The sequence below is a fragment of the Schistocerca americana genome, chromosome X (assembly GCF_021461395.2).
Source record: "Schistocerca americana isolate TAMUIC-IGC-003095 chromosome X, iqSchAmer2.1, whole genome shotgun sequence".
NCBI classification, from domain to species: Eukaryota; Metazoa; Arthropoda; class Insecta; order Orthoptera; family Acrididae; genus Schistocerca; species Schistocerca americana.
In genome coordinates this window covers 744,795,755-744,808,998 of record NC_060130.1, presented here as the reverse complement: position 1 = coordinate 744,808,998, position 13,244 = coordinate 744,795,755, and the positions used below count along the sequence as shown (strand labels likewise).

The following is a 13,244-nucleotide window of genomic DNA, read 5'->3' as shown; positions in this document are numbered from 1 at the left end:
AGTAAATAATACCATTTGGGCGGTACTGTAACGCCTTCAGATCGGTAACTGTAGGCTCATTTTTTACAGCTCTTCCAGGCCTAATTGAGTCATACAGCCACAAACTTTTTTCTGCATGGTTGCTGAAAAAGGAATAATCTAGGAAATGGACTTTGTATGGCTGTGCCTTTTTCCTCACTTCTTTAGATATCATAGCATATTGGCTAGGAAGTGTAACTTCACGTCCTTTAAGCTTGCACTCAATGGAATTGTGAACTGAATCACATTCTGTCTGAGTATGGCCTTTCTCCAAAACCTTTTGTGTAATCAATACTCCAGTATCAATTGCTAATCTTAAAAGAGCATTTGATCATATCAGATTTCTGTTCTGATACGTGCAGCCATCAGAATACAGAATGACTTGAACGGGATTTTCCTTAATCGTTCTGGATAGGGTGTCCACGATGCATGAGGCAAAACATGATGCAACCAAATCACCTTGCGTTTCTTCGAACCGGTAACATACTGCATCATGACTTTCTAAATTATACATTGTAAAGTTGTGAACAGCCAACTTTGTTTTATAATAAACTGCACTTGCACTTAAAAATGGAGCTACTTTCCCAGCCTGTAAGTCCATGGTGTACACTGAGCAGAGCTTCTGCTGGGCTTCTTTCTTGTCAGCATCTTTTTGCATCCTTGCCTGCTCTTTCCGTTCTGTGTGTTGCTTCCATACGTCTTCACTCAAGTTACCAAGCCTGTAACTACAACACAAGTCACACTTGTCTTTCTTGGGGGAAAATAAGCTAATGTTACCATCTTCTAAAATCAAGTTAAAGATAGCCCGACTTGATGGTGAAACCTTCCCCTCATGACATTTTTCCACATAGATTCCATACAGCTGTTGTTTGGATTGTAGAATATGCTCAAGGTACAACTTCGAGGGGGATTTCCTGCATTAATGTGATGGAAGTTTCGGAAGAGAGTCCAGGAATTCTTTCATGAAGGTTTTCTCATCTTTCTTCTTCATCTGTTTCATTTGAGGTCGTGATGATTCTGTATCAGGAGTCATCCCATGTGTGGAATTACCCAGCCAATATCGGACTGTCCATTCTTTAATCCCAAGAGTATTGAGAAACATCTTTCTACATACTTTGTTTCCCCAGCTCATTTTTCGAATGATAAATGAGCATCCTTTTTCTCCTGGATTTGCCAGTGTTCTTCCCTGGATGTTTGGTAACATAAACCTTTCTCTGATCCCATGACATTGTTTCCCAAACTGTGTTAAATACTGCCTGCCTATCATCAGCAGAAAATTGATGACACCTCCTTTGAACGGATTTCTGGCACATCTTCGAAGTACATGTTGGACCTAATTTTCGTACCTCTCTTGGAGTATCATGAGTGATTTTACCAATTCGACTTCTTTTGTATCCACACATTCTCAGAATTTTATTGGCATTTTTCTTCCAATCTTCAGGATGTTGTTTAGACTTCCTTTTCCTGTCACTGCTTACATCACCATAAAATTCTTGGCCTTCACTGTCAGCATCATTATTGCTCCCATGATCTTCCGATAATTTATCCAGAGTGTTTTGCAAACAATGAGCACCATTGCGTAGCAATGAGTGTGAAGTACTGTCATCTCTAGTGGAAACAGTGACTGTGGGTTCATTTTGAGCATTGTTGGATACAGCCACTGAAGTTTCTAGATGGAAAAAAATTTATATATTAATTTAAGCAGACAAAGATGAAGCTCAAATTCATGTACTCATGAGAGCAACGGCATCAGTAATACTATTAACAATAATCCCAAGAAAATTTACCTGCGTCATTAGATGTTGCAGGAACAGTAACTGAGAACCCCATATATGAAATTAATTCTTCTTCAGTAAAAGTAACTTCACCATTACGACTTTTCTCGTCTGTTGTTTGTTCTGCATTTATGGGAGATCCTACAAGAAGATGGATAGTCTAGAAATCTTTGGCAGAAATGAATAAAGCACAGAACGAGTGAAGTGGGGGTGTTCTGATTTATATCACAATAAGACACTTGCTGTGCTACTAACATTCAAAGGTGAACAATAAAACAATTTCCTTACTGCTATCAGTCACTCTCAGGAACGATTCTCCGCTTTCATAAGCTGATTTCAGCTGAGAAACAATTTCTTCTTCAGTAAAAAGATCATCTATATCGCTGTCCATTATCACGAATGAAGCTACAAGCATGGAACCACTTTCGAGCACTGTTAAATACGTAATAAGGCAGTAACAATGTGCTGTGGCTGCGTGCGCTTTTGTATTTACGTGGTATTGTTTACAGTATCCATAGATTGTAGATACATGGTATTTAATTCTCTACAGTTCCGCGGTATTGCCATCTATTTATTTGCTGTGTCACATATGTGGTATTGTTTTAGATAATTTTTTCATGGTAAATAATTAAAAATTTGTCATTATGGCATTAAGAGCAGATGTGCGTACGGTCAACGACATCATCTGACAATTTTGAACATGGCCGATAGTGCAGCAGCCGTAGACGAAATTTATAATATTACTTGAAAATACAGCTCTTCGGTTGCACAGGTAAAAATTTCCAACTTTACCTAGGTTTCAACTGCTCTAAGGCAGCCTTCATCAGAAGTAAAAAAAAAATTACATTAAATAGAGTAAATAGTTATGAAATGGTTTAGAGCAACAGTGCTCACGTTAAAGATAAGAATATATTTGTACATTATAAAATATTCCTAGGAATGCAACTTGATTAAGACGCCCCACTAAGGGTCGCGTGTGCGGCCGGCACTGTAAGCAGCATCAGCGCGTTTGATGCTGCTTACAGTGCCGGCCGCACATGCGACCCTTAGTGGTGCGTCTTAATCAAGTTGCATTCCTAGGAATATTTTATAATGTACAAATATATTCTTATCTTTAACATAAGCACTGTTGCTCTAAACCATTTCATAACTATTTACTCTATGCAATGTAAATTTTTTTTACTTCTGATGAAGGCTGCCTTAGAGCAGTTGAAACCTAGGTAAAGTTGGAAATTTTTACCTGTGCAACCGAAGAGCTGTATTTTCAAGTAATATTATAGACATCATCTGACTGAAAAATGAAAAATCAGCAATTTGTCAGTTACATGGTATTGTTTCTTCATCAACGATATATTTTTGGTGTGATCCTCACACCACTTCCACCCATCTCCTTTAATTAATATCAAAATGCTTTGGCTTGCCTCTAGTGGCTCCATTTTATTACCATCTCTTACCTATAGACAATCTTACTTCCAACTGGAAATAATTAATTTATGCAGAGTTTATTGTTTCAGATTTTAGGGATTTCCAGCTTCAATTGCTTCTCTTGACACAAAGTATCTCTATTTTACTATTACTGATCCTTTTTGTGGATCTCATTTATTATTTGTTTACTTTAGCCGTTCTTTTTCTGTCGCTGGTACTCATATGTTATCCACTGTTATTTTATAACACTTAGCATTCACTATTGCAAACTATCTCTCATATTCTCTTGTAAGTCATCATTCGGGTTTAGTAATTTTTGGGTATCATTCTTATTAAATATGAATATATTACAAACTAATAGCATTTGTACAACATGAAGGCGTATATTCCTTACCTACTATAGATAATACAGAGGAAGAGAATGAAACTTGAAAGGGAAATAAAGTTTCATCCAGCTGGGTCCACACAGTATGCCAAACTCTGTATCTGTCAAAGAGTGACAAATTCTCTACAGAACTTAATTACAGTCAGTTATGAAAGTCTTCAGATCTACAGTGTTATGTAGGCCTAGTTCTATCTTACTTTTCTGGTATTCCGAATGGTATGTGTTTGCGTGAGGCGTACTTATTACCCTGAATGGTCCTTGATAAACATACATAAACTTCTTTGTTTCTGCTGAAATTTTCTTAGGTTTTCCTTTAGTTTTGACTAACACTAGTTCAGCAGTGTTAAAACTAGTGTTGGTGGGGGGGGGGGGGGGGTGGGGGGGGGGAATATTATGCATCATGCCTTCTTTTTGTTTCCAAGGCTCTTTTATCAGAAATTTGATCTATTGATAGTCCCTTAGTCTCTATTTCTTTGAGGATGTAGTTCTTTTCCACATTAGTATCTTGCACATTATTTCCCAATTCATTATCTTCCTGCAAGTATCCCTTATTCCTCATTACTCTAATAGGCAGTTCCAATGCTTCATTATTGCTGCCCACATAAGTTTCAATGAAATGCTCTGTAATCACTTGAGAATCTGTTAAAATTGATACTAAATGGCTCTGATCAAAATCAATCTTTCCTTTATATTTCATTAAAAGATCTGTGCCAATTAACATTTCAACATTTAAACTGAGCGCAATTAAAAAAGGATGGTCTATTCTTGTGTTACCTATACCAGTCGGTATCGAAGCTTTGAGCAGTACTGGTCGAGAAACTTTTCCAGTAGCATGTATTATTCTTAACCCAACTTACTTTCATGACAGTTAGCTCATTCTTATTAGGAACAGAATTAAAAAATGCTTGGGACAAAGCACTTGTTTCACCGCTACTATCAAGAAGACAACCCATTGTTACTGCTGAAATGCTAGTTTTTATAATAGAGTGAGTTATTCTAGAGGTTCTTCATAAAAGTCTTCTTCTAATTCCTTTTCAATTCATTTCCAGCTAAAGTAATTTTGTTCAGCTGCAAGTACATTTACACTCAGATTCACAGATTCGTCAACTCTACATTCGCAGCTGCCTTTTTCAACTTGTCCACCAATTTTAATTCAAAGCACTTGACAACCTCCTCAACTTTTGTTTGTTACACCACTCTACATCCGTGCACAACATTGCTATTTATAATAGTGTCATCTGCTCTTACAGTTTGGGGCAAGTCAATACAGCTAATAGGTTTCCTGACCTCGTCTTTATTGCTACCCCCTTCATCTAACAACTCCTCACCCCTCCCCCCTCCTCCTCCTCCTCAAAACCTTCCAAAACTGACTGTGCTTCCTCTACCGAAACTTTAGTCTTCAGATTGCCATTATTGTCGAAGATGTAAGCCTTTACCTCATCTTTGTCCTCACCTGACTCAAACCAGTTAATTTGTTCTTTGCTATTATCTGTAGCATTTTCTTTCTCCTTCTTGGCCCATTTTTCTAATTTGTCCAGCATACTGTCAACTAGATAATGAGAGTGATTTAGCACATTACTGGTACTGACTGTTTCTATTTTATCATCCCTGTTATCAATTTGCGTGTGCTGACTGATTGTGGTCTGTATTCTTGTCACTGGCTGTGTTTCTGTTTCCACCTGGTGAGCACCAGTTTCTTCATAAATGGGAATTAGTTTCCTATCTGTGGCCAAGGCAGGAGTACGAAATTAGGCTTTGGTATTGCAGCTCACTAACATACATACATTAACATAGCAGTAGATAAACTATAAATTCAGGCACAAGGATAATACAGTTAACAAATGATTTTCAGTTAGTTTATTTATATAAACTATAATTACTGTTTCAGCATGCTGGTGACCTAGGGAATATCAGTGCTAACAGTGAAGGCCGTGCTGTGTTTCGTTTCACTGACTCTGTACTTAAAGTGTCTGATGTAATTGGCCGATCTGTTGCTGTTACCGACTCTGAAGATGATCTTGGAAGAGGAAATAATGCAGGCTCATTAGAAGATGGCAACGCGGGAAGAAAGTAAGTGTAATCTGTATGTTGACATCATGTGTTGTAATTATATTTAAATAAAAAAATCAGATGTTTATGTATATGGGTGTAAACTTCCACAGACACTGTCAGTTTCATTAAAATGTTCTCAGGTATGTGAGCATGTTATAGTGTTGGGTTATTGACTGATGTTTTAGCTACTGTTGCATGTGGCCTTGATCAGCATGGTTTATTTACTGCTGAATCAAGGCAGTGTCAACTATTATATACTTGTACTTTATCCTGTCCTTATTGTCACTTGCTAAGGACAAAAGAGAACCCTTCCTGAGACAATGAAAGCTGTATACCCGGGCCGGTGAAACATGTCACTTGACAGCTCACGTGTGGTTGGCTACACTGCGATTGTGAGGTTGCAATAGCTGCCACCGCACATTCTCATAACTCAGAAGTACGTTTTTTAAATGTAAGCTACAATCAACGTTTATACGTAAGTGCAACAAAGTACGTTATTCTAACAATGGAGAGAACGACAACGGAGACTAAGCGTTTGATAGTATATGAAACCGGTAAATAAAATACCCGAAGCTAATGACAATATCTATGAAAAGTCGTTCCAAATTGTGACAGTAATAGCTGCATGTAAAACGTCATATAATAATGTAAATCTAAGCATGCCAAATAACACGCTATCCGCACTCATAAAAAGAAATAAAGCAAAACAGGCATAGCCTACCCGATTGCAGAGAGAAAAAGAATTAATTCTGTATACATTTACACTCACCAATTTACGATGTCAATGGCACTATTCCATCCAGTTCTCCTTCACTATCATTGGAATCGGTGCCAAAACCATTGTTTTCATCATCATCATTATCATCATCAAGAGAAATCATTAATTGTTCGTTCTCATTTATAATTCCGTCTATAGTCTGTGCTTCTCGTATCAGTTTAGCAACATGATCCACTTTTATCCTCCATGAGGTAGCGTCTACAGTAGCAGTCTTTCTGCTTCTGTTATAGTAAAACTCTTGTTACTTCTAATGTACGCCTTGACTTCACTCCAAACCAATTCAATTGGATTAAAATGGTAGTGATAAGGCGGTAGCCTAATTACCAAGTGACAAGTGTCCCTGTTCACTTGCAATTTCATTTATGACTTGTTTAGGTGTCACAGGCTTATTTTGTTTCACGAGCGAGTATAACAGCAGCTTTGTCATGCTCCTGCCTGCAGCAATGTCTCTTGCCTGCAACCACCGCACCATAGTTTCCTTACAGTCACTAGTGGTGGGAGTTTTATCTAAAATCGCGGAATGGTATGGTGCATTGCCCATCACAAAAACTGTCGGAACACTAAACTGGAGCAACAAATTTTTTAACCACTGTAGAAAACGTGGGTGGTCCATATCCTCATAATAGTCACCATTTTTTTGATTGACAAATTAGAAGTCCTTCAGGCACAAAGCCATTTGAAGATCCTGCATGGGCCACAATTAATCGGGATCCTCTTCCTGTTGGCTGATGACCGCTGCTATTCAGAGTATCATCTGTCTAACCCCTCTCAACTGATTCTCCAGCATTGACCCAGGTTTTTTCTAAGCATATGTCCTTTCCTACAATTTTGTGTAAGAAAATGGTACGAGCTGCAACGACATGAGCTTTTTGTAGCAACAACTTTCGCCCATCTAACTTTTTAAAACAGAAGCCCATAGTTTGTAATATCATCTTAAGTGACATTTTTCCCCCCTGAGAAAAGTTCACTTTCTTTTAAAGAAATTATCAACTTCACTATTGTGGGGTAATCTTTCCATTTATAGTATCCGTATATCTGCCGACGAATTGCATCGAATTGGAAAGACCCAATATCTGCAACACGACGAGGCTGCTTTTTTTCTTGCCCAGGTACTTAAAAACACACTATTCCTTCCACAGGGGCTTTCTTCCACACTGTTTACTTCACTGTCTTGTAAGTCTTGAAGTAGCACCCCTTTCCTGAGTCCTAGAGTTTTTGAAGTATGCTCTAAAATTTTATCGACAAGAATCGAAGCATGCCCATAAACAGAAACAAATTCTTATTCTTGCTCATAAAACTCACGCATCCTCCGTAGCAATTCCAAACCCTGACTATTTAATGGCACTCCACAGCACAACAGAGTGTCGCCTGGAAAACAACATAATTTTGGTGACATTGTTTAACAAACAAAAACTGTAGTTCAGGTGGTAACACAACACAACACAACAGCAGGCATTCGCACACTAACATACAATGTTTACATGGAAGCCGGCAACGTGGTAGCGTCGACGCTAGAACTGACTTCTGTTCGGTGTTGTTATTGGTTCAGAAGATGTGGTGCCTCCCATTCCTCACATGTTTGTTAGTTTTTGTTATGGTCTTCAGTCCAGAGACTGGTTCATGCAGCTCTCCATGTTACTCTATCCTGTGCAAGCTTCTTCATCTCCCAGTACCTACTGCAACCTACATCCTTCTGAATCTGCTTAGTGTATTCATCTCTTGATCTCCCTGTACAATTTTTACCTCCGTGCTGCCCTCCAATACGAAATTGGTGATCCCTTGATGCCTCAGAACATGTCCTACCATTGATTTTGATTCCTACTCTGAATTTTTCTTTTGTTTCCTTTACTGCTTGCTCAATATACAGAGTGAATAACACCGGGGATAGGCTACAACCCTGTCTCACTCCGTTCCCAACCACTGCTTCCCTTTCACGCCTCTTGACTCTTATAATTGCCATCTGATTTCTGTACAAATTGTAAATAGCCTTTTGCTCCCTGTATTTTACCCCTGCCACCTTCAGAATTTGAAGGAGAGTATTCCAGTCAGCAGTTTCAAAAGCTTTCTCTAAGTCTACAAATGCTAAAAATGTAGGTTTGCCTTTCCTTAGGGTAGTAGCTATGACAAGATGGTGTACTATATAAATTTGGATACTAAATACAGCTTGAAGTCATCTGTGCAAAAAAAGATTGTACTCCCTTATGTTCCCCCCCCCCCCCCCCCCCCCCCCCTCCTCTTCCTCCTCCTCCTGCTCCTCCTCCTCCTCCTCCTGCTCCTCTTTCTCCTCCTCCCCACACATCAGGTGCCAGCTGCGTGCCCGTTAACCACCATCTTGTAATTTGTGGGTATTGCTTTACCTGTGCCTAGTCATCTGGTGTCACATATTTTTGGAATCCTGTCAAGGACCTGTAGAATCCGTGCCAAGCAGAACCTCTGTTGTACTGTGTTTGAAAATTGGAACATGCTATTAAACAGGTGTCCATAATATTTTGGCTCATCAGTGTCCAGTTAAAGATTAGAACACACATCCCCAACCTCCTCCTGCTATAAATGTCAGCAACATATGACACATGGCTACGTGCTGCAACAGCCAAGGGATAAGTGATGTGTCAGTGATGTGTATCACCTGTATGTGTAATCAACACTATTTGTGTCTCCCCATTCACAAACATATGCTACTCACATGCACAGATAGTGGGGAGGGATCTCTTATACAGTGGCTTAACTGAAGCATATTTGAGCCAATTCAGAATTTCACTGGTAAATGACTTATTACAGAAATAACTTAAGGTGTTACTAAATTCAAAAGAACACACTTTAATTTTGTTGATATTTTATCATAACCACTGGATTTTTTTATTTGGTATGTATCTTGGTAGTTTCTTAAAGGAAGTCATTTTTTTGTGTTAGCTGTTCTTTTGTTTTGAAGTAAGCACTTTATTTATTTATCATTTAGTAAAATTTACCCCTTCATGCAATATCAAGTTACAGCACAGTAAAAATTGCTATACTCGCTATAGGTTATATTCCATATGTTAGTGTGTTGTGAAAGCAGCATGTGATGGTGTCCTTAATAAGAGTTTCATACAAATAAAAGAGTAGACTACACAGGAAAATGGGTGCTTGTAAGAAATTTACAGAACTTGTGGACCCATAGATAAAGAACACTTTTATGGTAGTCATCACTGCTTGTGCTGTAGTGAGAGTCATAGTCGTGTTACTGAAGTTACTTGTAAAGATTGGTCTCGGCTATTTCAAAGCAACATTTACTGGATCTGACAAGCAATTGCTGTAGTTACCAAATTATAGTGCTTACCAGAAAGGTTTGCAATACTGCATACATTTATTAGCAAAATATAACCTATTCTTAAATTCTACACAGTCTTAATTACTAATGAATCAGTGAGAAACAGATAAGTATTGAAAACATTTACATATAAATTAATATATATCTTAATATCCACCAATTACAATAAGGAAATGCTATGTCATAAGAACTTTGCGTGACTTGTAGTTTGTTCATGTTATGCACCATTTCCAAATTTATTATGGACTGTTGTGTGAGGGACACATTATTGTATTGTTCTTATCATTGTTCCTTCTTTAGATGTGCATCCATTTCACATCCAGTTTCATATCTATCAATGTAAAAAACACTTCTATGTATTAGCTATAGGGAATTGAAAATCACTGGCAAGAATTTGTGCAAGAAAGTTACAGATCTCTCTTTGTGAGGTTGTGTGCAGTTGTTCATAGAGGGCTATTGTTGAGTGTTCCTTTGAAGGCCATACAGATGTCCTGAAAATGACATTCTTCTGAACATCTACCATCAGTGCTGCAGAATTAGCCTGCCCAGTCTCACATTTCTGAGTGCTGCTTCCAAATTGTGAACAAATATTGCAGGTATAGACCATGGCCACTCAAGAGATGAACTTTATGCCGATTTGGATTAATGTGGCTCAGTTGCAGGTTTTACAGACATCGTGTCTCTTGCTTTGCTACATTCATCCACTCACATTGCCATGTGCTCATTCTTTAGATTTTTATGTTGTCTTTACAGGATATCATGATGAATGTGATTCGAGAGGACAATAGTGAAACTGCTGTTTTTTATTGCCCCCCCCCCTTTTTAAGAATTGTTATAATTTGATCATTGTCTATGCTGCCAACCATCTGATCAAAGGGGTCTCACATCTTTTCCAGGTTAAGCTTTTGTTCAGGGGATCTTTTCTCACATTAGACAGGTCTCTGTAAATACTGCATTATAATTGCTACTAGTCAAAATATCGAGTTGTAAATTTCACATGCCAATTTCTTACTGTAATTACTTTTCTATGGAAAAACGTGTAACATATAGGCAGGTGCAAATTGACACATTTACCTACCAGAAGCCTGTTGGGCAATATCTTTAGTAACTACCATAGCAAAATCCTATTGCAGAAAACTGGTCTGTATCTTAATAAAAGTTGGTCAAAGGAGTGGTAACTGAAATGTTGAAACTGCTATAAATGTTACAAAACAAAGGAACATTGAATAATTCTGCCAACATTCAGGTATCCTATCAGTTCAGAGATGAGTTTATATAAATCATTATGTGAGTTGTAGTAGTTTCAGCTGCTTTTTCACATACTAACGTCTTAAGACCCTACAGGATGCTCATCAGATTCTATAAATTGTTTTCATTCAGCTACTTTCTCTTTCAAGCCTTTAGCAGATCAGTGTTAACACAAGGGAATGATAAATTCTTGCACACTATCCACTGCCATGATTGTGGAGTGTTGTATGCCTATCTGCTCTCATTGCACTTTGGAATCCTGGCTAAGCATATATTTAATGAATGTCTCGCTGGAGGGCATTTTTAGATGACAGTGGAAAGAACTTTTGTGTTTTGGTACTATAGTACTGGACTTACTTTTCCAAGCAGTTGTCATGAACTGAAGAGAAATGAGTTCTTTAAAAAAAAAAAAAAATAATCTTAAACTAAAGCCATATCTTTTCATTCTGTCAGCTGGCGACCTCTGTATTTATCCTAATGTACTCTTTTGTGAGAGTTCATCTTAAGGTGAACCTGCCTGAAGAACTGACAGCTATATGAAACTGATGTAGAGTCTTTTTTTTATGAAAAACATGCTAGTCATGAACTATTTTTGTTTGTTCTTGATGAGACTTTGTGAGTGAAATGTGCTCATTAGTCAATTAACGAATTTTTGTTTAGTCTTGATTTTCAGTAAATAAATTGTTATTGCATGTGTTGCATTGAACACTGTAAAACTGATGAACTTTAATAATCAAAGGGTGTATTAAATGTTGCACACCTGTAAAATAAATTCACAGTGATGCTAGGCTATTATGCTTACAAAACAAGTGGACCTGATGACTTTTTCATGTACAACTCTCAAGCAATCAAACTCTTTTGGTAATTGTGCAGTGGAAGGAGTAACCATAATTTATACTTCAATTAAACTTGAACTTTAGCAGTAAGAGAAAGTAACTTTAATTAGGCTGTATAAATATTTTCTGTAAATTGTTGCAGGATTGCATGTGGAATTATTGCTCGTTCTGCTGGCCTGTTTGAAAATACAAAACGTATTTGTGCTTGTGATGGTGTAACTCTCTGGGATGAGAGGGATGTACCTCTGGCTGGACCTGGTCGTCGTACTGCTAAAGTTTAGGCTGTTCACATGTTTTATGTGCATATGTATAAATTTTGTAAATAATGGTTTTCTTGTGCATTTAAAATAAATTTGTTAATTTCTCTCTGATTTCAGTTTTTTTCATTCTGTTTCTCTTTTGCATGCCTCTGATACTGTGGATGTCCTTTCGGAGGTTTGGTTTGTTCTGTATTGTTGGGACACAGTTCCTACAGAAATGTTGTGAGGAAAGAAGGATCTAAGATAAATTGTAAAGAAATTTAATAATGTGTTGGTCACATGTGTGTAAATTATTTTCTGGTTGGTCGGCAAAAAATTAAGAGTATGTATTATCATAAATATCTTAGAAGATTTCTTGGTTTGGTTGGTAAATTAAAAGGTGAAAGAGTTCCTCTGATACAAAAGAGGTGAGTTAACTTAAGGTGCACTACAGCCTACTAACTACACTGACACAAAAGAGCTGAGTTAACACTTACAACACGGTGCCCGTACGCCATACGGGCGCGGCCGCCCTGATGTTGGCGACGGCGCCCGTATACCGTACTGGCGAGCCTTTTATTCGGCTCCATGAGTGCATTTAGCGGGTCTCCGAAGCAGTTTTGTCAACTAATGTGGAGGTATTTCATTCTTCTTCCGCAAGAGGCAAGCACTTATCGGCTATCTCATCCTGGGAGTGGTTATGAGCACTGCAAAGACGAAGTTACCTGCAGTTCATTCACAGGTGTTTACGATCGTGAAAATATCGCAGAGCGGGTTGACAGAGGCAGAGATCTTAGATATTCTTTATGGAGGTGCAGGATGTGAAATTGACAATACTGACAAAGAGGATTCGTGCTCTCCAGACGAAAGTACAAGTGATGATTCAGGTATGTATATGTCTCAATTGTTTATAAAGTGGCCGGCCGCGGTGGTCTAGTGGTTCTAGGCGCTCAGTCAGGAACCGCGCGACTGCTACGGTCGCAGGTTCGAATCCTGCCTTGGGCATGGATGTGTGTGATGTCCTTAGGTTAGTTAGGTTTAAGTAGTTCTAAGTTCTAGGGACTGATGACCACAAATGTTAAGTCCCTTAGTGCTCAGAGCCATTTGAACCGTTTTGTTTATAAAGTGAAGAGTTCATTGCCGCATTTTGTATTGTGATTAGTGTTCATTACTTCACTTAG

At 38.1% G+C, this 13,244-nt stretch overlaps 1 protein-coding gene across 1 annotated transcript in view; it reads left to right on the top strand.

Annotated features, from left to right (window-relative positions):
• Nucleotides 1-12,195, top strand: part of LOC124555675 (copper chaperone for superoxide dismutase) — a 101,129-nt gene extending 88,934 nt beyond the window's left edge. Inside the window, exons 5-6 of the mRNA XM_047129670.1 lie at nt 5,492-5,673; nt 11,967-12,195. Of these exons, the coding sequence (XP_046985626.1) occupies nt 5,492-5,673; nt 11,967-12,105 (321 nt within the window). The 3' untranslated portion in view covers nt 12,106-12,195. The remainder of the gene's footprint in view (nt 1-5,491; nt 5,674-11,966) is intronic.
• The last annotated feature ends 1,049 nt before the right edge of the window (nt 12,196-13,244 follow it).